The sequence below is a fragment of the Triplophysa rosa genome, linkage group LG1 (genome assembly GCF_024868665.1).
Source record: "Triplophysa rosa linkage group LG1, Trosa_1v2, whole genome shotgun sequence".
NCBI classification, from domain to species: domain Eukaryota; kingdom Metazoa; phylum Chordata; class Actinopteri; order Cypriniformes; family Nemacheilidae; genus Triplophysa; species Triplophysa rosa.
This window is the reverse complement of record NC_079890.1, coordinates 24095603-24121183: the sequence shown is the minus strand read 5'-3', so window position 1 is coordinate 24121183 and position 25581 is coordinate 24095603. Positions and strand designations below refer to the sequence as shown.

Genomic DNA, 25581 nt, shown 5'->3' with positions numbered 1-25581 from the left:
CTTTGCATCTGATCCTCGTTTGTTCCATTATTGTTATTATGGCTTTTAGCTGTAGCTGAATCCCTTTCAGCCACAACCGGTGTCACCTTAGTGTTGGACTGACGCTGCGACGGTGAATGACGTCACTTCCCGATACAAACACGCCCTGTTGAATAAGCCACCCCCGCCATTGATTGACAGGTTTCTGCACAAGTCAGAGGAAACGCAAATGCAAAGGGATTTGCGATTTCATTTGAGTTTTGGCAGGCTTAATACGTGACGCCAGAGGGAGTGAAATAGCATATGGGAAATTGATATTGCGATTTAAATATGGCAGGGTCGTAACTCGTAAGACAGAGGTAATTCATTTGCAAATAGACTTTGCTTTTCCTTTTGAAATTTGGCAGACATTGTACGTTCGCGTAAATGCAAATGAAAACGGTTTGCATTTGCGTTTGAATTATGTCACAATTTTGACACGAACAAATAGAAAACGCATTTGCAAATGCAGTTTGCAATTCCTTTTTAATTTAGTCCGCAGAATCACTCCATATACTAATTAAAGAAACTAATTAGTTTGAAATATCACTTTAATCCAATTATGTATTATCTTTTCTAAGGGGTACCAACAAATGTGACCAGGCCATTTTAGAATATCTTTGTAGAATAAGCAATAATTCATCTCTTTCCACTGCTTTATTCTATGACCTACCAAAGGCATGCAAGTGTACATGATACGATAGCTTTTAATTTCATCACTCTTCAGGAGGAATGAAGCATTATTTCAATGAGCTGTAAGGGTACCAACAAATTTGAGCACGTCTGTATCTATCCTGCATGTCCTCTTACATTAACTATCCTGTTTTCAATTTTTCTCAACTATTCTTCTGGAAAGATAAGTCCTCTTGACTTTAACCCTGATGGCCCCAAACCCCCTTATAAAGGCCTGAAGGTATGCATCACGGGCATGGCATTTTAAAATATGGACATTCAGCACGATCTTATCACTTGTGATTTGTTATTTTGCGTAATTATCTAAAAGGCTTTTCTATAATGGATTTTTCTGTAATGCACCATTGCAAGCATTCAAAATCAATTAGATACTTTTTCATCTTAATTGATAATTGAATTGATGTTTCTTTATAAATCCATTATACATGCATAGATATCCGACTACTACTGTATATATAAATGGTATGTTTTTGTACATACATTCAGTACATTCATGTTTTTATTGTTTTATTTTATTCATTATTTTTTTTTGCATTTATATCACTGGGATTAAAACTTTCTGGTATAAACAGCACTGGCACTGTAACTTCGATATAAAAAAACATTATGATATTAGAATGGCATTAAAACATACTTAATAATAGTTCATTTTGTATGAATCACCATTTTACACAGTTTATTTGCTTAAAGGATGATGTCATAAAGTGCAACTGACTGTTTTTCTCGTTCAACAGTCTGGGAAGAAAGTGAGCATAGATCCAGACCCTTTTGTCAAACTGACTGTTGGACAAACGACACACACAAGCAAGGTAAAGTTTTTTTTAGCAGCTTTACTCTGAGACTACCCATCGAAACAATTGATAATGTTGAAGCATATTCAGTCCCGGGCTGCGTTTTGCTTCTGTGGTTTCAGGTGAGATATAAAACAAGTGAGCCACTGTGGGAGGATGCTTTTTCCTTCCTCATCAACAACCCCCGCACTCAGGAACTGGAAGTTGAGGTATTCTAGAAGAGACCATCATAAAAGATGATAAAGTCATCTCAATTACTCATCAGTGTAAAAAGTATTGATCTGTATAATGTTGATAAGAGTGGTTAAACATTTTGAGAACTCTACAGCTCAGCCGTAGTAGTTACTAGGGCTGTGCAAAAATGTAGATACAGTAAACTATCGCAATATTTTTGTTCACGATAGTGTATCGATAGTCCAACCTCTAATATCGATACATTTATTAAAATCACGTTTTAACGTCATATACAGTACATACGCCTATTAACTCAAGCGGGAGCGAGCATGGCGCTCCAGCTTCCAGAGCCGATGCGTGGGTGCGCTTTGATTTTAATGATGCGTGTTTAGAGCACGCATGAATTGTGTTCATTGTGATGCGCGATGTGGAGCAAAGACAGAGTTTTTTTTTAATTGACGGACAATGAGGGTATTAGGTTGCAAAAGCGAAAATGACTCTATCCTTGTGCTCCACTGTCAAAAAATAACTGCAAGTAATTAAATGCAATCTAAAGTCAAAAGTCAAAGTCTGCTTTATTGTTAATTCTGCCACATGTACAGTACATACATATAGAGGATTGAAATTGCAGGGAGTTTAGCTTCCTGACTGCCTGGTGGATGAAGCTCTCCTTTAGTCTGCTGGTCCTGGCCAGGAGACTGCAGTCTCCGCCCTGATGGCAGCAGCCTGAAGAAGCTGTGTGTCGGGTGGGATCATCTGCAATGCAGAGGGCTTTGCGGGTGAGACGGGTTCCATAAACGTCCTGGAGGGGGGGGAGAGACAGCAATGATCTTCTCAGCTGCTCTCACTGTGCGTTGGGAATGCACGTAAAGAATGCACAAACTGACATTAACGCTATCAAACTGAAGAGCAGCAAAAACAACCTTGCCTGAAAAAAACAATAGAACTCTGCCCAAAGCACAATAGAAAATGTAATGGATTTAATGGTTGTAATGGAAATTGTATTAGTTTTAATTGAAGCTATAATGGTGTTTACTGGTATGTGATGGATTCTATTGGTGGGATGTTAAAAAATACCCCAGGTGGTCCACAGCAAGTTGTATTTTCAGCTCTATTTTCTTTTTACATTTTTTATTTGAAAAGTATTGCAATATAGTGCAACTATTTATCGTATCGAAATATATTCAAAATATTGTATTGTAACTTATCTATCGTGATATGTATTGTATCAAAAGGCCCTTGCCCATACACAGCCCTAGAAGATACACAAACAAATGTAAGATATTTCTATTTCATTAAACTGTTTTGCATTTGTAGGAAATAAATATACAGTATGTGTGTGTCTCAGGTGATGGACAGTAAGCTAAAGTGCACCCTGGGTATCTTGCGGGTAGCACTTGCCTCTCTGCTGCAGGAGGTGGACATGACACTGAATCAGCATTTCCCCCTGCAGAACTCTGGCCCCAGGAGCACCCTCAAACTGAAAATGGCTCTCAGGGTTGGTGTGTCTTTGTCTATATGTGTGTGATTCAAAAAACTGTGCTCGTCTTGTATCAAGAAATTAAACGAGAGCTTTAATTTGTGTTTGGGGTGAGCGGAAATGGGAGAAAATATTATATTGACATTCTCATACCAAGAATCAATATTTTTAATTACATTTCTCATATCTTGTGGTGGTCCATATATTGATATAAAATGCTATCTTCCTACTGATTCTCACCTCTAGTGTTTATGTACATAGAGTAGGTTAGGGAGGTGTTTTGGCGTGTGTGGTTCAGATTGTGTGTTTAATTAAGTAAATATTTGGTCTTATAAATGTCCTCAGGTTCTCTCTTTGGAGGAGGTGGTAACATCCAGTCAACCATCATCCGTCCGAGTCCAACACACTAGTCAAAATGGCAGTTCACAATCTCAGACAGCCAGCACTACCACCAGCGACTCCACACCCACAGTCATCCAGCCCCCTCCACCCGACACACCTCAGGGGAAACGGGGATCAGACGGCTCCCCTGTGCGCCTGGCGGAGGCACGTCACAGCGTTTCCAGTCTGGGGATAAGCAGCCCTCACAGAGACTCGACGCACAGTCTGGCCTCTGACATTTCATTGCCCTGTGCCACACAGGAATTACAGCAGAGATTACAGAAACTGCAAAAGTGAGTTTGTGTCTAAATGCTAATTTTGTTGGCATTTTTTGGATCAGTGTGAATTTGCCTTTAAGGCGGAATAGATGATTTGGTAAGATGCTAACTTTAGCCTGCTAGCACTGAAATCATGATCCCACCCTCCATGCGAATCACCATCCAAAGCCACGCCTCCTCCAAAACACGTCAGTATTATTGCGTGAACATTAATAAAACCTTTGTAAAAAATGTTTTTACAATTTATTTTTCACATTTGCCTTTTCATTTTCATATTGGCAGTCTTGCATCGAGATTTTAGTGAAAATGAAATGTCAAATCACCAATTGTATTTTCTTTTTCAATTTGACAGGGACAACGCATTGTCAGTGTAAAAATGAAAATGAAAATAAAATAATTTCATTTTATTTTTCATTTTGGCACATATTGTGCACGCAGTTGTGTATAATGAAATTGCTAATCTGGTTTTCATTTTCATTTTCATCGTTTAATTTATTTATTTAAATTTGGCAGGATTTGCCTCCCATATGTTAAGAGACTTCCAACCAGCATGACAAAAAAACGTTTCTGGACAGGATTGCCTACTCCGCCTTTAAAGTCCCTCATCTTTGAGCATCAACATGACACATTTAAACATTTTTGTTTAATTTTTCATGCTCTGAAAAAGCTTGTGACTCTACACCCTTGTGTTATTTAGTATATGCAGCTTTATTAATATTCAAATTAGTTCACGCCTCCACTCTGACTACATGTTTTTGAGACTTCTTTTAAAACTGCAGTTTTAGGGAGAAAACACGCTGCAGTGGTGTTGACTGATGAATATTCATGTTTGATCTTAATTCATATTAAAAACACCACATAGACAAACAACATACAGTAGAGTTGCAGTACATTATCAGAGCTCTGTAACAACATGTTTGTGTTATTAATGTGTGGCTTAAATAAATCTGTTAACACACTGTTTTTCTGACATGACAGCGGTTCTGGGCTGAGTCAGTATCCACTCGGTGAAGTTCAGCTTACTGTCAGACACAGCTTACAAAGGAACAAGCTCATTGTAGTGGTTCATGCCTGCCGGTGAGAATACACAAATGCATCTATTTTTCAAATAATTTATTTATTGATTTTCTTACTTTTTACAGTTAACACACGATAAGAAAATTTCTCTCTCAAGTGTAAGACTGGTAGCGATTGGCTTTGTGTCTAGTTGATGTATGTGTTAATAATGTGGAACATGTGTTTGCATCTGTGTGTATTGCAATGACAGAAACCTCATAGCACTGACCAAAGATGGCTCGGATCCATACATCCGCCTGTACCTGTTACCAGACAAGAGCCGGAGTGGCCGCAGAAAAACCAGCGTGTTCAAGAAGACACTCAACCCTGTTTATGACCAATCGTAAGACACTGAGTAAACACATTAGAGCTGGATATTGTGCTTAAAGGAATAGTTCACCCCAAAATGAAATTTCTGTCATGAATTGCTCACTCTCTAGTTGTTCCAAACCTGTATAAATGTCTTTGTTTGGTTGAACACAGGGAAAGATATTTGGACGAATGCTCGTAACCAAACAGTTCTTGGACCTGTTCTAGCTGTCTTACATTCTTCAAAATATCTTCTTTTGTGTTCAACAGAACAAAAAATATAAAGTCATTTTTTCTACTATGGAAGTCAATGGGGTCCAAGAACTGTTTGGTAATAAGCATTCTTCCAAATATCTTTCTCTTTTTTTATTTTTAGGTGAACTGTCCGTTTAAAGCAGTGGTTTTCAAACTGTTTAAAGAGCGACCCTTAAAAATAAAGAAAAAGATTAGGTGACCCACCTCTCTCTGTCTATATATAATATAATATAATATATAATTACGTGTGCGCGTTTCAGTATATATATATATATATATATCGCAGAGCGAGACCGGAGTAGCTAATGAGTATGTGTGTGTGCGCGTGTCTGTGTGTTTATACAACTTACTTAATGAGAAGGGTGGGCCTGCTTATTCTGCATAATCTGTTCCCAACCTGGTTCGCAGGACGAAAGGGCAACACGCATGTCCGGAGAAGCATCCAGTTTGTTTCGCTGTCTCGTCTTCATTTTGGTCAAAACGGAAAATCCTGTTTCACACATATAGGTGGTTATGAAGGGTAGTAGCAATAAAATGCTTGCTTTGCTCAGCATGGGATACTCCGTGGAAAGGCCTTTCCAGAACGAAGACAATTTTACTGTTTTGTGACGAGTTTTCAACGTGCTGTCACAAGTAAGCTGAAGCATTTCTGATTCTTCTTCAGAGGATAAATTCAGTTTAGCAATTGATTCTGGAGGTTCAAAGTCAAAGGGATTTTTCACCCACTCCTTGTCTTTTAATTCACCAAACTTCTCCTTGGGAAAGTAGCGATAGAAACTGCCCGTCAGTGCATCCAGATGTGACTGAATGAGACGTGTTAGACTTGCGACCGATTTCTTGCAATCATCATTTTCTTCAATGTGTCTCATCATTGTCGGAAATGTATAGTAGTTGCGGTTTTGAGTCGCAGCTGCCAGAGTTCGAGTGATTTCTGGAAAGCCTGAATTTGTTCGCAGTGTCTGAAAATGTTGTCCTCCCGTCCTTGCAGTTTTAGATTCAGTTCGTTTAGAACACAAAATATGTCGGCAAGATAAAACAGGGTTAAAAGCCATTTCTCATCGCGGAATGAGCTTGCGAGAGGTGACCGTTTCTCAGCAAAAAAAGCATGTATTTCATCCCTCAACTCGTACACTCGGCTGACCACCCTTCCCTTTGACAACCATCTCACATCTGTATGAAACAGTAAATGTTTGTGCTCGGCTCCCATTTCAGTACACAAGGCCTTGAAAAGTCGGCTATTAAGAGCACTGCCTTTAATAAAGTTCACAACTTTGACAATGTCTTTCATCACTACTTCAAGTTCCGGTGGTATTCCTTTTGATGCTAAAGCTTCGCGATGAATGAAACAATGATTCCAAACGATGTTCTGTCCTGCTGCATCCTTAATTCTTCTGGCAACTCCGCTATGTTTTCCAGTCATGTTGGCCGCTCCGTCTCTGGTGATGCCGTTGCAGTTAGCCCAATCCAGACCGCATTTAGTCATGAAAGCATTTAACTCTTCAAAAATACGAGCTCCTGGCGTGCTAGAAGGTAACGTTAGGCAGCACAAAAGATCTTCAACGAATTCTCCTTGCCAAATGTAACGAACATAAACCAGTAACGTAGCACTTGATGAAACATCAGTGCTTTCGTCCAGCTGAATAGCAAAATCTTTTGCTGACTTCAGTCTCTCTATAAGCTGGTTTTCCAAATTTTGCGCAATATCCCCAATTCGACGTGACACCGTATTGTCACTAAGAGGAATTCGTTTTAGCTTTTCTGATGCCTTTTCATCCAGAACTGTATTAATTATTTCTAGTGTAGCAGGCAGTATTAATCTCTCTGCAATTGTATGTGGCACTTTTTCTTTGGCAATACGATATGAAACTTTATACGATGCCAGGTGCAATTTGTGATTGTGTGTTATGCTTCTGCTGAGTACCTGAGCTGATGACTGAATTTCATGAGCCTTCCTCTGAAAAAAAGCCAATGGTTTGTCTGCCAGGTCGGTATGGCACGTACTTAAACGTCTTTCCAGCTTCGCTGGCTTCAAACTTTCATTTGCCAACTTTTCCCTGCATATTACACACATTGGTATGGCAGCATGGTATGCGTCAGAACAGTTGACAAACCCAAACTTTAAGAAGTCATCTTTAAATGGCCTTGCTGTGGATTTCTGCTTTTTCTTTGCTGGGACATAACTGCCATGTTGTTCCTGTGCATCGCCTTCGCAGTCTTTCGTGCTGACCTCCGCGTCTGGAGGCAAGGATGGGCGGCTGACGGCATTTTCAGCTCCTTCATTTGAAGAGGTCTCACTCCCAGGCCCTCTGTGAAAAAATCATAAATGGTATTTTTTGACTTTGGCTTGCTCATGTTCAGCATAAAGACGGGTGTCACGCTACTGAAATCTTTGCATCATCTCACAAGGAGAAAGAAAAATGGCTGCGTCAACGACACTGCTGGATTGATGTATTTATTTAGCGTGTATTCAAATAATTTTTAAGTGTGTTTCTGTTCAAAATTCTTGTTATTGTCATTATTGTATAATAAAATTGAATTAATTATTTTACTAACATTTTTCTTAAATCATCCTGGCGACCCACCCGAGGGTCGTGACCCAGGGTTTGAAAACCACTGCTTTAAAGTACTCGTGTTTGTAATGTTTTCAGTTCTTCACATAGAGTAACCACAGGTGGCGTTCATCACATTCACTGTGGATATAGTTGGAAAACATTGTTTCATTATTGATGCCGGTCCTTCGTACATTAAAATGTAGATGCATACTAAATAAACAGCATGTCTACAGTAAATAAACACAATAGTTACAATCTCTTGTTGTGCATTGGGTTTGCCAGATTTGAGTTTAGTGTGTCTATAGTGGAACTGCACAGGAGAACTCTGGATGTCGCTGTAAAGAACGGAGGTGGACTTCTGTCCAAACCCAAAGTACTGCTGGGCAAGGTAACAAATGCTGTGGCACACCATTGCACTTTTCCTCAATATGTTTTATATATTTCCCTCATTCTCTCACAAATGTCACAGGCACTTGTGGATTTGGGAAGGGAAGACATTTCTAAGGGATGGACTCGATGGTGCGATTCTTATTTACTTATTCATAAATGTACACCTTAAATATCCACGTTGAATTGTTTAATTGATGTCTTTCACTCTCTCTCAGGTATAATCTGACTGAGGATGGATCAAAGAAAACAATTTAGATGTAGTGGTCCATATTTGAAAGCAGGGGAAAAAAACATTGAAACGGTGGATAACTGGGACACCAGTATGTCTGCACAAGAGGATCTACAGCTGTGGAGAAGCATTCAGTTAGCAGAAGAGCAGTGTTTAGCTAACTAAACCAGGCTACATCTACTGGGATTCACATTGGCCTAAAAAATGTGTCTCTTATTCTCAGCAAAGCTTCAAATTGCCACCTAAAGCCTAAACCTCACTTCTCCGTTTAACCTCATTTTCCCCACAGACAAAAAACCCCAAATCAACTCCATTTTTTCACCATCTATTCACTGCACACATTGTTTCACTTTTACACTTTAACTAGAGAATTTACTCTTGCCTAACTACAAAATTCAAAAAACGAAATAATCCTTTGACTGACACCAAGTGACACTCATTCCCACCTTGTCGGTATCAATTTTTAAATACATATTACAAAAACAACAGTGTTAAGTTATAGAATGCTGAGTTTTTAATGTTGTTGGAAAGTCAGATATGTTCTTGTAGCATTTGTTTAAGGCATTACATACAACACATGGCCAAAGAGGTGGTTTTGGGTCGCATTTGCAAATGTGGGTTGCAAATGAAACACTTCACATGTATGTATATGCCAACTCTTCTTCCTAGGTTATATGCTGCTGTGATTTTGACTTTTACCTTCACCTTACCAAATCAAGGTACCTCTGTTTTTTATCACCTAGACTAATAGAAATTCTTGTAGTTACGTTTAGCTCTTCATACAAGTATCCATTGGTAATACTTTATTTTTAAAGTATTTCACATGTTTCCTATTGCACAGCACACAAATGCCTTTACAGAAATGTTTGATACACCTTTTGTTTGCAAGAGTTTGCAAGGAAGCAAAAATGCATAGTATGTGAAATGTGTACTATATGTGTTATTAGTCTATTCGCAAAGTGTTTTGTTTAGGATTGTTTAAAAACTGTGAAATGGCTGTTGATGTGATTTTTCAGCCTTATTTTTCTCTGTGAATTGCGCATGATATTACTGAAATATGAAATTTGACTTGAAACTGGAAACTCATCAGTCAGTTTGGACCCTCTCAGTATAATTGTCTCAGTATCGGATCATATCAGAGACACTCTTAGAAATTTGCATGAGGAACTTCTGTCTCCAGGATGTTTTTAGATTTGTCAATCTTTTTATGCTGTTAAGGTCCATTGTACTATTTTAAGGCAAAACTGAATGTTTTATTATTAACAATTAAACAATCATATTTAATATATGACAATTATTAATTATATCTCTTAATACTGTTATGTTTTTATTATATGCTTTATAACAGGTTGTTTGTTAAAGTATTAAAGCAACCTAATAAAATATAATGCATAATAAGTTTCATTTGCTTTCTGTTTTAATGATTAGAAATGCACTTGCAATGTTCTATATCATCCGAACATTATACATATTTATGATACACGCATATGTAAAAAACAATTATTTACTATGTCTTGGTCTCATTCATTGATTTCCAGTTTTGAAAACGATTCTCACATTGGTGGAATAGATATAAACCGTCCTTTATCGCCATCTGGTGTTCATTAACTGCTAGTGTTCATGTTGTTGAAATTGCTGTTTACATCGCCGAGGTTCTTCAATATCAATACGCGTTTAAGCGTGTCTTGAATTACATAAATACTTGTTTATACAGTAGTTATACAAGGGTTTATAAAAGACTACGGTTTAATATGATTATTTCAAGAGCTTCGTTCATCTCCTATACAGCAGGTGGCGCTGTCACACAATGCGACGTAAATAAAGACGTTCCGCGTTACGTCATGACGCTTCTTTGATTTTGAGCGGGGAAATATTGAAACGGGCGTATGTTGTCAGAGCTTCTGCATGTAAACAAACGTGACAGGTTTGTGTAGAAAATTAATACAAATACTATGCTTTTTGATAAAGTCGTAATGTAATGTTTAACTGTGCTTATGCGTAATATTCGGTTAGGAGTCGTTAGTTTTATAAACGTTTGTTTGCATGCTTGCGTCTTTAATAGAACAAACCTGACATTAAGATGTCACTTGGGAATTAATAACTAGCGAAACAAAGTTACATGTTGCTAGTAACTTACTGTTAATTTTGGCTTTCACGTCTGTTCTCTTTGTTAGGACTCTCGGTAAAATGTCGAAACGAAAGCAGTTTTTGGACTCTCTCCATCATGAACACGTCCAAGATTTTCTGAACTTTATCAAGCTTCATGTAAGTCCATGTATCACAGCTGCTTATGGAATAAAGGACAAATTACGTACCCTATAGTTTGGGTCGTGATGCTGCTTTGTTTCTCAATGTTATTTATTGGTGTTTGTGATGTAGAGGGATGGAGCGGATCCATTTGACCTGGTGGAGGTTCTGTCAGAGCTGCAGAGGAGCCAGAGGCAGGAGCTGTGGGACAGACTGCTGAAGTTACTGCAGCACACCCTCACTGCTCACCCTCCAGAGTGCTGGATCACTGGAGCCGAGGAGGAGCCTGGGGACATGGAGGTGGAGGTTTCTGAAGAGCAGGTGAACATGAACTGAAGCATTTTGATTTTGGGGAAGAACCTTTGGTCCGCAGGGACCGTCTTAAAATATCAAATACTTTTTTCTTTTTTTTTTTTCAGATGCAGGCCATGGCCGTAATAGAGGGTGTCACTATTGTTTCGACAGTGTCTATAGATATTTTACAGGAAAATGACACTTACACCTCTCTTCTTGATGTTGCCCAGATGCTCAACTGTAAGTACTTGTATCTTTTCAAAAAGCAAATGTAAACATATTGCATTGACGTTCAGTTCAGTGTTGTCATACTACAACTTGCAACCGAATATTTGTTATGCCTAACAAAGACGTAACTGAGTAAATAAATTGAAAAATGTAGAAGCAAATTGCTTGCTGGTTAGATCTTAGGTGGTGTCATCAGTCATTCCTATCGCACTTCAGCCAGGCGATCATAATACAAGGGATTTTCATGAAAATGATATATAGTAGAGCATATTTGCTTACACATTGTTTTTATTGCAGGTATAGAGAGTTCTTTGCCGCTGTCACAAACACCCCTCCAGCAGGCTATTCATTGGATGTTTGAATGCTGGTGGAAGCGGGATCTAAAAGGGAAAGAGGAGCTTGGTTGGACTGCTTTCCTTGTTTGTTTGGAGAACACTGTTACTCTTGAGAAACCGGTACTAAAACCATTTCAGTCATTATACATGTGTTTCATGCATCAAGTAATGTGGTACTACTACTTTCATGTTTGGGTACTTTGTGTGTATCATCAACAGGCAAATAGTGTTGTTAGATGTGAAGTTCTCAGAATGTGTTGATTGAATATGTTCATGATCTTTCTAGGTGAGTGAGCTCAGAAGGCTGTGTACTCTACGAGAGGTGCTTCTCAGTGTGGACTTTACATCTGAAAGGGGCCAACAGGTCATTGATCCTCTGCTCCAGTGTTTTTTCAGAGCTTCTCATATCAAACAAGAAGAGGTATGTGTCTGTAGTCTATGGGAGGCCGATGTTATTTTCTATAGATTACCAATGTAACTTTGTTTATTGCTTATTTTTCAGGGGAAACGCTTCCTTGCCTTCCTCTTCTCATGGAATGAAAGCTTCATTCGAATGATTCATGAAACTATTAAGAACCAGCTGCAGTTCTTCCCAAAGTATTTTATATGCTCACAACCTTTTCTTTTATAATGCTAAAAGCTGTGCACAATAATGTTATGGTTTATGTTGCACACTCGTTTATGGAGATATTCTGACTAGAGGTGCATCGATTGACCAACCAGAGACCGGAATCGGATGGTTTTCGCATGATTGGCCAGGATCGGTGACCGCCGGTCAGTCTCACGTCTTGCCGATTCCAAGACGATCTTTTGTTGCCCGTGTCGTATCAAAATCTGACTCCCCAGTCTCGCGTAGCCATACATATCGCCGCTTTCTTTGGCCAAGGCCTAACAGGTAAATAACCAGTCACGTTTCGTTTTGTGCCGTGCCATATTTAGAAGCGTGGAAATGTCCCCGCAGTAACAGACCGTTGTACATTCACGAATGTGTCGAAAATTAACAGCAACAAAATGATTATAAGTTTATGCCGTGAACCTCCCATACTTTAAAGAACTGAGCGTTTAGTCGATCGTGATGAATTCTAATAGCAACCGTTGTAAACACGACAGCTTACTTCCTAGATCAGACGGCTTTCGTGTTGTTTCCAGGCAGACCGTTAAAGAACGCAACACACACATCTTCCGGAAATCCTGTAATTCAACCAATCAGAAGACGACTTCAAACGTGTTGAAGTGTTTCCAGAAAAGTGTGCCTCGTGCATCAGACGTTTCGTCAACGTTCCGTGGGCACAGAGTGCCAAAGCTCAAACGTCATGGTTTGCTACTGATGTATGCTAACAGTGATGCTAAACTCATGTTGAAGTCGTTCACTCTGTGTAAAACAAATGTAAATTCCATTCAACCTGATTGCTCGACTTACGTTTGAAACTGATAATTTCACTTAGGTAAAATCCAAAATATAAAAAATGAATAAATCAACCTATATATGTGATTATCTGATTCAGTTCTTTACCAACACAAAAAATGTGATACATATAAATCTTTATAGTAATTCATTTATAAGATTTTTTACTTTTTATTGAAGTTGCAGCTAAAATGAACCAACCCACTTCTAATACTACAGACCCAAGATAAAGACAATTTATTTTACATTTCAGAAAATAGAGTAATGTTAGTTTGATGAACAGGAACAGACAAGAATAAAGTTAAAGTACTATTTTATTCATAAGCTTGTAATCTTAGACTTTTGTGAGATGAGTACAGAAGAGAAAAGTTTCAATTAAGTGACATTTGTTTAGTTATATTTATTATTTCTACTATTTTCAGTCACAGAGTTTTCAATTCTTTTCAATAATTTGTCTTATGAAAAAAAAAATGTTATGTAAAAGATATGCACTGAAAAAAGTAAATATGGTTTTATATACTGTATGTACTCTCAATTATAGTTTGTGGATAGAAAATCGGAATCGGCAAAAATCGGAATCTGCAGGTTTCACTTATGATCAAATCGGAATCCGGAATTGGTCTAGAAAATTGCAATCGGTACATCTCTAGTTCTGACACCTAACTGCTTTATACTGTACAGCTGTAGTTCATGTAAATTAAAACAGCTTTCATTAGTCTACTGATATAACATAAGTCTTATTTAATGTGAATGTAGATTATTTTTGTATATGTACAGTATCTCACAGAAGTGAGTACACCCCTCACATTTTTGTAAATATTTTATATCTTTTCATGTGACAACACTGAAGAAATGACACTTTGCTACAATGTAAAGTAGTGAGTGTACAGCTTGTATAACAGTGTAATTTTGCTGTCCCCTCAAAATAACTCAACACACAGCCATTAATGTCTAAACCGCTGACAACAAAAGTGAGTACACCCCTAAGTGAAAATGTCCAAATTGGGCCCAATTAGCCATTTTCCCTACCCGGTGTCATGTGATTCTTCAGTGTTACAAGGTCTCAGGTGTGAATGGGGAGCAGTTGTGTTAATTTGGTGTTATCACTGTCACTCTCTCATACTGGTCACTGGAAGTTCAACATGGCACCTCATGGCAAAGAACTCTCTGAGGATCTGAAAAAAAGAATTGTTTTGGAAAGAGTGTCATGGTCTGGGGCTGCATGAGTGCTGCCGGCACTGGGGAGCTACAGTTCATTGAGGGAACCATGAATGCCAACATGTACTGTGACATACTGAAGCAGAGCATGATCCCCTCCCTTCAGAGACTGGGCCGCAGGGCAGTATTCCAACATGATAACGACCCCAAAAGAAGCTGAGGGTAAAGGTGATGGACTGGCCAAGCATGTCTCCAGATCTAAACCCTATTGAGCATCTGTGGGGCATCCTCAAACGGTAGGTGGAGGAGCGCAAGGTCTCTAACATCCACCAGCTCCGTGATGTCGTCATGGAGGAGTGGAAGATGGCAACCTGTGAAGCTCTGGTGAACTCCATGCCCAAGAGGGTTAAGGCAGTGCTGGAAAATAATGGTGGCCACACAAAATATTGACACTTTGGGCCCAATTTGGACATTTTCACTTAGGGGTGTACTCACTTTTGTTGCCAGCAGTTTAGACATTAATGGCTGTGTGTTGAGTTATTTTGAGGGGAGAGCAAATTTACACTGTTATACAAGCTGTACGCTCACTACTTTACATTGTAGCAAAGTGTCATTTCTTCAGTGTTGTCACATGAAAAGATATAATAAAAAATATTTACAAAAATGTGAGGGGTGTATTTCTGTGAGATACTGTATATAAGACGTGTTCTGTAGATTATGCTTTTTTATGAGGAAAATGCACGGCACCACATCGGTATAATAGCAATCAGGTGATCACTTATATTGGATACTGATCTTAATTCTGACGTTTGGTGCATATAATAATTGGTGCATATAATAATGTTATAATGTTGTTCATGTGATTTAGCAAGGACACACAAGCTGTACACTGCATGCTTTTTTTTCTTTTTTTTTTCTGAATAGACTTGTTGTTGTTGGTAATGTTTGATGTACTATTTCATTTGATCTTCACAGTCATTCTTTTTTTCGTCTCCCTTTGTAACCCCAGAACTCTGTCTGTACATGTGGCTGAGATTTACTTCAGAGCATGGAGAAAAGCATCCGGCACTTTCCTGGAGGAGATTGAATCCACCTGCATCCAGGATTTAATGCAGCACGCTACGTTGCTGCACAGAAACTCACCTGTACACAGCAAAGTCAGACAGGTCAAAATCCCATTCAAATTAAACTGCAGTGAAGTGGAAGTTGTTTTTTATTAAACTTTTTTTCTTTATTGAAATATCAGCAAGTAAATCATATTTTTATAAAAACATGAATGGGTTTGAATGCATTTGTTCGGGTACAGTTGTTTGCACCATGAAGAGATGGTTCAGAAGATAAAAACTAGATTGTGTTTGGCATTTCTTGGGTAGAAGTTAATGTAAACTAAAAACTACATTACATTATTGTTAAATACCTGTATCCAAGTATGCAAAAAATGGAAAAATTGTCCCGATATGTGCCTGTAGATCCTCACTTATTTCCACAAGCAGAAGTTTCGAGAGGGAGTAGATGAGATGCTGCACAGACTATACAAACCAATTCTGTGGAAAGCACTAAAGGTAGATCATAGATTTATTAACAGTGTCATTGTTTAATGTGCTTATACTTTTCTTGAGTTACATGATTTAATGCCTCAGTGACATAAAGCCATATTCATGATGCTTGTGTTATATTGTCATTTTTCAATGTCATGGTTTCAAACAGGCCACTAATTCTGAAGTCCGGGCCAACGCCACACTTCTGTTTACGGAGGCCTTTCCCATTCATGACCCCAGCATGAACAGTGAGATGGTAGACCAGGCTGTTCAGAAACAACTGGATTTATTGTTTGTATGTCGACAGCTGATTCCATTGACTTACTACCTGTGGAGCCCTGTCTTATTTATTGATGTTTTGTATTTTTTATACATAGCTCAGTATGAGCAAGTACAAGTCAACTATTTTCCTTCATATTTTAGGAAGTCAGTAACTTACACAAGTTTACCCTTGGTGTCCCTGTAGGCTCTTCTTGATGACCCACAGCCTCTTGTTCGCTCATCTGCAGTGCTGGGTGTGTGTTCTGTCCTGGCCCGTTGCTGGGAGGTCATCCCCTCCACTGTCATCACAGACCTTCTGCAGAAGCTCATCCTGCAGCTGGCAAATGACACCAGCTCTCCAGATGTCCGCTGTTCTGTCTTCATGGTAAACTGACATTTACCTGTCTGTCAGCCACTTGACACAAGTGTAGATCAGATGGAGATGTAGGAGAAGATCTTCAAACCTTTTAAGTTTTGCAACAGAATACAATTTAAAGTCATTTACAGCTCGGGCAAGGACACTGTCTGCTGAGTAATTTCACTGTGATTTAGTGGCTAAGTAGCTTCAAACTAAAAAAGCTTTTTAAGTAAATCAGGGACTGGAATGAAATGTACCTAATTATTAATTTATACTCCAGAGGTAAACACAGATTTCAAAGTGTTGTGAACCTGAAAGACAAAACACAAAATTTAGTTGGATATGTTCATAATTAATTTGAACTTTTGTAGGCATAATATTTAGAGACACAATTATAGCTTGTGCTGCCGTGAAGCTGAGGTTAGTATCTGACGCCTCTGTGTAATGACACAGAAATTATTGTGGTCTTTTTTTCGCGCACGACTAAGCCGTAATTATTGTTGACCTGTTTGTTTGCTCTCTGTAGTGTATGTCTATAATTCTGGATAACAGTTTGAGCCATCCACTCATGGAAAAACTATTGCCTGCACTGAAGAGCAGCCTCCATGACAGCTCTGAAAAGGTGCGAGTTGCGTTTGTGGGAATGCTCCTGAAGATCAAGGGTGTCCGGGCAGCCAAGGTAAAAGTTTGATCTTAAGATGTATCTTTGTTTGCCTAGGTCCTAAAGGCAGTCCTTATTTTTTTGCAAATTGATTTGTTATATGTTGTTATGTGGTTTGCATACTAATTTGATATTTATTTCTCTCTGTGTCATTGTTAAAGTTTTGGAAAGTTTGTTCCCTGGAACACCTGCTGGCTCGTTTAGAGATAGACTCGCCTCCCGTCTCCAAGCGAATTGTCAATCTTCTCTTCAACTCATTCTTTCCAGTCAACCAACCAGAGACTGTCTGGTGTGAGCGATGCGTCACCCTGATTCAGACAAATCCCGGAGCAGCTCGCAAGTTTTACCAATACGCCTATCTGTACACCGCTCCTGCCAATATAGGTTGGATTACGCAAATTAGGATTAGACTGTACCTATAGAGATAAACCTGAATCAATGCCACTGCAGTCTACTAGATCTTTTTCATTATGTGTTAAGATAGTGAGGTTAAGCTTTAACCATTTCCAGTATGCCTCATTTTTTTGTAATATCAATGCAAACTCGATGTGCTTTATGTTTGTAGTTAAACTGATGCTGGTGATCCGAAAGTGTCTGAATGTGTGCATTCAAAATTCAGATGATGAATTTGCATCCAGCAATAAAGAAAACAGCACGGTGAGACTTCGTAAATGTATTTATTTTTTAGTTGCATAGTTACCATGTCACTGAATAGCAGAGATGTATTTTAAGGTCTGAAAAGATTCAGTTTATGTGTCCCTCACTGATCTAGAAAATTAAGTGTTGAGAGATCATAATTCATAGTATTTGGTTTATTTTTGTCATTATCTCTAGTTGCTAGAGGATGTTCTCTCAGTACAAGACACTTCCTCCATGGCCAGTTTACTGGAGATTTTGGTCATTTTGTGGAAAAGTGTCCAGAAATCTCTCCAGTCTAACCAAGAGGCCTTCAAGTATACCACATCAAAGTTTTCCTCTGTACTGCCACAGTATCTCAAAGTTTTTCAGGTAAAATGCTCCGTCACACATGGGTAAACCTGAGGATTGTTCAAAGAAGTGAAACTGTAATTATCTTCACGGCTGATGCAATGTGAGTGCAACATTAAAGTGTGTGTGTGTGTGTGTGTGTGTGTGTGCGCAGGAGGAGCGGTGTAAAGCCCCTCTCATTCTTCTAGCCTCTATGCTTCCTGTCTCTGCTGTGCCAGCTCTGAGGTCAGTATGACTCTCATTCACCAACCTTTCCCTGGAGCTCCCATTATAAAAAACCTCATATAAAGAAATCATTCACCCAGAAATGACAATTCTGTCATCTACTCACATCTACTCATCCTCTCTAGAGGTAATATTTCAGAATTGTCGTTTTTAGGTGAACTGTTCCTTAAAAGGAAAAATCAATGACAAATAGAGCATTTTCAAATGTCTTCTTTCCTGCTGGGTGCATAACATGCTCCATATGGCGTCTTAGCTGTCTCCCCAAAACAGCAGTATGGCTTAAAAATGAAATGCCAATTCTCAAAGCCAACTGATTTCCTTTTGATCTGAGTGGCATAATTTAATGCTGGTGGGATTGAATGTGTCTTGAAGGCTTTAGAGTAGAGGTCGACCGATATTGGATTTTGCCGATAACGATAACTAAGGTGGTCAGTACCTACCGATAACGATAAATTACCGAGTTTTTTTAATGGTTTATTTCAAATAAAAAAAACCGCACAAAGTAAATTAGCAATGAAGTGTTACCGGCAAAAATGTCCTCACTTTACTCTCCTTGTCCTCACACCGCTGGTCTACAACTGAAACCAGTCCTTATAAATATAGATGTACAAGTACTCACACACACACACACACACACACACACACACTCACACACACACAATACTCACAAATGCCTATCCATAGTTACAATAATAAAATGTAAACATTTCTGCGTGTATTTTTGTCACCATGTTATAACTTCTTAAGATAACATTAATATGCTACTAATGTTAGTGCGTTCTCAGCCCTGTCGGCAAAACTATCGGTGGGGATTATTGCCGATAGTTCAAATTATCATTATCGGTGCCGATTAATCGGCAAAAACGATGAATCGGTCGACCTCTACTTTAGAGCGATCTGTTGGACAGTCTGGGTGTATTCATGACTACTGTGTGTCCTTCTCTGCAGGAGTAAAGTGATGTCTCACTTGAAGAGTCTGAAAGCGGGCTCTGCTGTGATGGCGTACAGTCAGTCGCTGGAGTGTCTCTGTAGCTGGGGGCAGATCAGCCATATTGTGGAACTGATAGAGAACTGGCTCACAGAAGCCGCACCTGTGAATGGGGTAAATATGTGGGGCTTGGTAAAATGTAGATCTTGCTTTTAATTGCCGTCTTCATTTGTCTGTTTTTGGTAGGTGTTATGCTTTGTCCTCCTGTTGTCACTAAATATAAGTAGCAGATCATTGCAGCCGCACTCGTCTTTTATATCGCTTTTGGCTTTTTAAGAAAGCCCGTGTGTGTTCTAAATGTACATCACTTTTATTAGAAATAACTGGTGTCTTAGCAGTTAATGTTTCAGAGGGCAGTGTCTGTGCCAGCTTTTTGTGCGATACTTCTCTCCCATTCTGCTGTTATCTGTCTGCCCATTAAAACTGCTAGAGGCCAAAACAGTGGGAGTTATGGATTTTATCAAACAGCACTGTACATTATAGCTTCATAACGTTAAGCCGGTGAAAGCACTAAATAAATGCAGCAAATCCTACAGGGTTGCTTTGTGTGCTTTTTTAAGTACATTCTACATAATGTTTTGGAAGTTGGAGAAATGCTGTCATTTTCTGTGTCATCCAAATTTATTAGCTTTGTATGTTAAACTATAATTGCCCAAAAATATGCCACTGCGAATTTACAGTCATAAATGTCTGATAACCACAGTGCATAGTGCTTGTTGTAGTAATTGACACTGTGACTAAAACAAAGTAGAAGTGAGCTGAGAGCTTGTGCCAGTACTCAAAAATTGAAATATCCGAAAACATTAACCTATGGCAATTGGCTGTTCTGATAAAATGTTATATATTCCTATAAACACACCTTTCTGTGATTAGCGGGGTGGGGAAAACTCAACTGGCAAAGTGCATTTTGATGGCCTGGAGGAGTCAAAGCCAGATCTGGGCCTGGACTATCTGGATTACCTGCTGTTGCACCCTAAAACACGAGACAGTCTGCTTACGATGCAACTGGATCAGATCAGACAGCTCCATAATGCCCTCTACAAATGGAAGGTACCGCTAACACACGCAATTAATCTTAATGATGATAAGTGATATTACCGAGAATTTGTACAAGGTCACTCTTTTATTTAGTGATATTATGCTGTCATTAGTTATTAAGTCAATGTGGTAATTATAGTGTTTCAAGAATTGTGCTTTGTAGATAATACTCCACAGAGCTGTTACATATGATGTTTTTGCCCTTATCATTTTAGTCTAAGCTCAATCATGAGCACATAAAATAGTTTGTTCTAGCATGAGTCATAAGGAAAAGTAGTGCTAGTGTGCTGTTATCTGATGAAAACTTAGTTTGTCCTTGCTTATGCGTATTTTTGATATTGCAAAAAGTAAGCTAAATTATTAACTGTTTTTCATTTATTTTTGTTGTATATGTTTGGTGTACGTGATTCCAGTCACTGCTGTTGTGCTCTCTAAATGGATCAGAGGTCAGTACGGCCATCACTGAAACAGCCCCGAGAGCTTTTATTTTCCATGGCCGACTCAGCATCCACCTTCAACACAAAGTGAGTCTACTGCAAACGCACTGTGTGCAGCCACTAAGTTCTTCACACTCCAAACAAAGCAAACATTCACAGAACAAACTCAAGCAACGAACATTATAAAAATGGCAGGACACCTGAGGTTTACCTTTATTATGCCGTGTAATTAAAATGTTACATGTTTCCGTTGGCATATTTTTTCATCACATAGTTATTCCTCACATGCTCGGTTAGATTTAGATAGTTTCAGCAAATGAGCCTCATACTTGGCACCTCTTTCTGATCCTAGTACCCAGAGGAGCGAGAGTTCCTGAGATCCCTGGAGCATTCTGTGTCCTGGGTGGAGAAGAAAGTCCTTCCTTTAATGACCAGCTCCAGCAATGAGCAGCAGTTGTCTTTCAGCAGGAAGATAGTCGAAGTAAGTGGGACGTTCGATGTGAACTAGGTTGTAAAGATGTTGACTTGAAGATCAAAGCATTGCTCATATGTTTCACATAAATAACCCTTTACATTCATGTTTTACATGTCCTTATGAGAGTTGCACTACCTTCTTAGTCTTGCCATATGATAGCTTTGTAATGTTATATTTATATATATATATATATATATATATATATATATATATATACATACAGTATGTAGAGGTACAAGTGCATTTTATTCTCATTATTATGTTTTCCCTCTTCTTTTTCATTATCAGTGTTGTTTAACAGTGTGCAAGAATGTGCTACGAGTCTCTGTAGGTGACAGCGATTTCAGAGACCACTTATTACAGCATGTTGCTTCTGTGCTGCAGTCCGGTGAGATCTGGTTCTTTTATGTTTGTGCTGTTTTGGTAGCCTAATTATTTCTTTAGTTTTGTATTTAGATAAAGTACAAAAATATAGACGCTTTCGAAGCAACAACATAAACAAACGTTATTATATATACCGTATTGTTTTGGGTTACCAATAGAAGATCCGTTAATGGGCTAAATTTAAATGCGACAGTTACACGACCCATTCAACAAATGTTTTTTTTATAAAATGTAAAATTAGTTGGATTATACAATGAAATATTAATATAAATTACAATAAATAAAGCATAAATAGTAATATTATTAGCCACTAGCCATGTCAATCAACAAACAGACCGGAAGTTAACTTCGGGCCAGGTGGGTGTGTCTATTTAACGTCTATTTTTGGCCCCTGCACATTTTTATGAAACCAGAATGCTTGCATTAGAATAAACAAGGATGTGTATGTGTTCATTCAGAAAAAGGATACATGTGCATCCCTCATGTGCTCGCTTTGCTTACTGAGGTGGCACAGTCCTGCCTTTCTCATAAGATTGATGGGGAGGATGATCAGCTGTCCCTCTCTGTCCGCATTTTGACCAACATCTTCCAGAAAATTGTAGAGATTATGGCCCACAGACTACGTAAAGACAAAGAAGAGGGTCAGGAGGTGAGGCCTTTAAAAAGTCCAAGACAAATTCAATAATCTGTGCCCATATCATGGATTTACTTTTGTTAACATTTAAATGTACTGTAATTATGCCTTTCTTTCATAAAGTTGTCTTCTGTTTATGGCAGTGTGTCTCTTTTATGTCTCTAGCTGTGTTGCTCTTCTGAGGATGATCTTTATGACTTTCTGCTGGTGACTAATTTTACAACGGAGAGGTCAGAGTTCATTACAGGAGTCTTCTCATCACTCTGTGCAGCAGTTATTATTGATATCAGCCGCACACTGCAGAAGGTACATGAGCAGTTATACTAAAGCAGATTGATGGTTATGTTTTCCTAATTAAGAAGCTAACAAAATTGCTGTCATGTTTGAGTGCATATTCATTATTTGTTGCATATACAACTCATAAATGAATGCAATTAATAATTTTTCCTTTATTTTTTAATGTAAGTAATTGATTTTCAACGAAAAACCAACTGATATAATTAATAAATATCTATTCCTGAGACACACCAAATAGCGTGGGAGGTCTGTTATAGTTAGGTATAAATATAAATTAAGGATTGTTACATTAAAATATGTAAGGAATTCTAAATCAAGTATTAAGAAACTTATGCATGTTCCTTGATGCAGATCTCTCATGTGGAAGAGGTGTTGACACCAGAAACAGTTGATGACCTTCCATCTCTGTCTAACACTATCCTCAAAGTTATCCTCAGATCACCTGCAGTTACCAGGTAACAAAAACAAACAGCTATATATTCCAAAGCCTGTATGTTTACTTCATTTATAAATCTCTCTTCAGTTTGAAGCACTTCTGACCATTTTCTCATTATATTTTAGATTTTTTCTGGCCGAAATGAGCTCCTCTATAGATTCAGAGGCCATCGATAGCATCCCACAGTGGGCCGCAGTTACTCACATTCTCACCGTCATCAAACAAAGTGCGTTGTAATCATCTAATCTATAATCTTTTCACATTGTATTTGCTGTATGGGTAAATGATTAGTTTGTTTAAAAATTACAGTTCTGTCATTTGAAACCCATATGATTTCTGTGGAAGAAGTGGTTTTGAACAACATTAGAGAAAGTAAACAATGTCAGAAATTGTAATACCTCTCCATTACTTAAAGCAGTTATATGATGACTCCGTAGTAATAAACTGATAAAATGGGAAATAAATAAATGATAAATGAGATGTAGGATTTCTTTTTGTAACCTTTCTGCTATGTTTATTGCAGCTGATGTATTTAATATGGAGTTAAAGGAAATTGGTGTGTCGGTACGAAGACAAATACAGAGCCATTACAACATCACGGCAGAAAACGCTGAAAATATACAGAGGTAATAGATTCGTCATACTTTTGCTGTTGACATTTTGTTTAGTATGTTGAGGACTGCAGTCACCAAGTAGCAGAGGTGGGTAGAGTAGCCAAAATCTTTACTCAAGTAAAAGTACAAGTAACTAGAGAAATTGTTACTCAAGTAAAAGTAAAAGTCACTATTTTAAAAATTACTTGAGTAAAAGTAAAAAAGTATGCAATGAAAAACTACTCAAGTAGCTAGTTACTTAGTTACTTTGTATCTGATTATATAGGCCTACTACATAAAATTAATATTAACGCCAATATTTTAATATTACATTTTAATCAATATTTTTAATTATCCTAAACAGATATCTTTGCAATATACTAGAGAGACTAAAGAATAGACAAACACAGAAGAGACAAGCATTTCTGTAAATTTCATCTAGTCCTGATGTCAATGTAGTTTACACAACTTATTTAGAATAATAGACCGTGTCAAACTAAAGCATGAACTAAACTCAGAGCATTTCCTAAGATGATCTAGAGCATCTGCAGTGCTCTCTTAAATGAAATACACATTTTTGAACAAAGCTCGTGTTCTCGTGTTGTGTCACGTGTGTGTTGTGAAACGCTCTTACTTGTAAACAAACAGTAAACAGTGAACCACACGCCCATCAACAAGTTTTCTTCCTTCTGTTCTTCAAATGTATATTTCTGCAAGCCCACGTCTCTGTGTCTGACGGGTAACGCGCATGTTGCTGTGTCTGACGAACAGGTCGCTCGGGTGCGCGCATATGGCGGGCATTTATCATTGCTGGCAAACAATATGACACATTTGCAGTTTTGATTGTATAGATATAGATTAATATCCACTTCATCCAACGCTCTTTGTGTTCTGCGTGTTCTTAAGTTTCGCGCTACGAGGAGTGAGTAATCCTGCTTCAGATGATTCAGATCGTGCTGTGAACTGAACAAATCATTTGAACTGATTCATTAGCCTATTCAAATGGTTTTGCCCATTGTTCAATTAATGCTTTCAAAAGAATCGACTCAAAAGAATCGATCACTCGGGAATGCCCGTGAAAAGAGACGACAACCTTGAAATAAACAACGCGTTTTAAAAAGCATATTTTAAAATGAAGGAACGTCACGCAATGCAAGTTATGTAACGAAGTAGAAGTACAGATTTTCTATTAGAAATTTACTCAAGTAAGAGTAAAAGTACACACTTTTAATTTTACTTAAAAAGTACATATTTCCCAAAATGTTACTCAAGTAAATGTAACGAAGTAAATGTAGCGCGTTACTACCCACCTCTGCCAAGTAGAGTAAAAATATTTTGTTATGAATGAAAGATTGACATTACATCTATTCTTCACAGTTTTGTTTTCACAAAATACAATACACCCTTGATAACTGTGCGACTGGTAATGCGCTGTGCGTCTGTTAATGTTATGTTTGTTTTGTTCTCAGGACCATCTATGAATCAACTGTCAGGATGCTGAATGATATCCTAACATCATGCCAACAATCAAACAGTTAAACAGGACAGCCTATAGCTAACATTTTACATACACGCACAAAACCTGTAGGTTCAAAAGTCTTTTGTCTTTGTTCTCTAATACCAAAGTGCTGACACCATCTATCTCTTGATACTCTTTTTATTGTTTATGCAGTGTTAAATGCCACAGTGGATTTATTATGCTGCAGATTGGTGGTGATGAACTTTCAGGCTTTTATTTTCAAAATACTTCTGTATAAAAAAACATGAAGCTTTTTTTGTATCTGTACCTACCTGTAACGTTTCTGCTTTATCATCAAAATCTCTATGGTGTGATTTGCTATTTTTTCACAGGTTATATGTGAACCTTTTCAATTTCAAAAATAATTACTTCATATAAATTACTTTGAGAAATGGCTATATGATTAAATATTAAGTTTCACGGTCTAAAATCATGAAGTGAAATAAAATGTAAGCACGAGATTCAGATTAGTGGAAA

At 38.1% G+C, this 25581-nt stretch overlaps 2 protein-coding genes across 5 annotated transcripts in view; both read left to right on the top strand.

Annotated features, from left to right (window-relative positions):
• Positions 1-9970, top strand: part of esyt2b (extended synaptotagmin-like protein 2b) — a 37221-nt gene extending 27251 nt beyond the window's left edge. For 2 of the 4 annotated variants that reach the window (XM_057329279.1, XM_057329259.1), the window contains 10 exons: positions 875-931; positions 1446-1520; positions 1625-1711; positions 3025-3174; positions 3502-3830; positions 4794-4892; positions 5083-5214; positions 8270-8375; positions 8457-8506; positions 8593-9970. In XM_057329279.1, coding sequence (XP_057185262.1) covers positions 875-931; positions 1446-1520; positions 1625-1711; positions 3025-3174; positions 3502-3830; positions 4794-4892; positions 5083-5214; positions 8270-8375; positions 8457-8506; positions 8593-8632 — 1125 coding nt within the window. In that variant the 3' untranslated portion in view covers positions 8633-9970. The remainder of the gene's footprint in view (positions 1-874; positions 932-1445; positions 1521-1624; positions 1712-3024; positions 3175-3501; positions 3831-4793; positions 4893-5082; positions 5215-8269; positions 8376-8456; positions 8507-8592) is intronic. The other 2 variants (XM_057329268.1, XM_057329286.1) reach the window with 2 other exon arrangements.
• A 482-nt stretch (positions 9971-10452) lies between these two features.
• On the top strand, positions 10453-25556 carry ncapg2 (non-SMC condensin II complex, subunit G2). Its single transcript, XM_057337172.1, has 27 exons — positions 10453-10530; positions 10781-10871; positions 10986-11174; positions 11273-11387; positions 11673-11830; positions 11997-12131; positions 12213-12307; positions 15283-15439; positions 15743-15835; positions 15981-16106; positions 16278-16457; positions 16957-17109; positions 17253-17475; positions 17657-17748; positions 17926-18099; positions 18233-18303; positions 19252-19405; positions 20165-20341; positions 20743-20853; positions 21119-21247; positions 21530-21629; positions 22084-22274; positions 22425-22565; positions 22908-23011; positions 23118-23218; positions 23516-23618; positions 25055-25556. Exons 1-27 carry the CDS (start codon positions 10493-10495, stop codon positions 25122-25124), a joined length of 3471 nt encoding a protein of 1156 aa, XP_057193155.1. The 5' UTR covers positions 10453-10492; the 3' UTR covers positions 25125-25556.
• Positions 25557-25581: the final 25 nt, after the last annotated feature.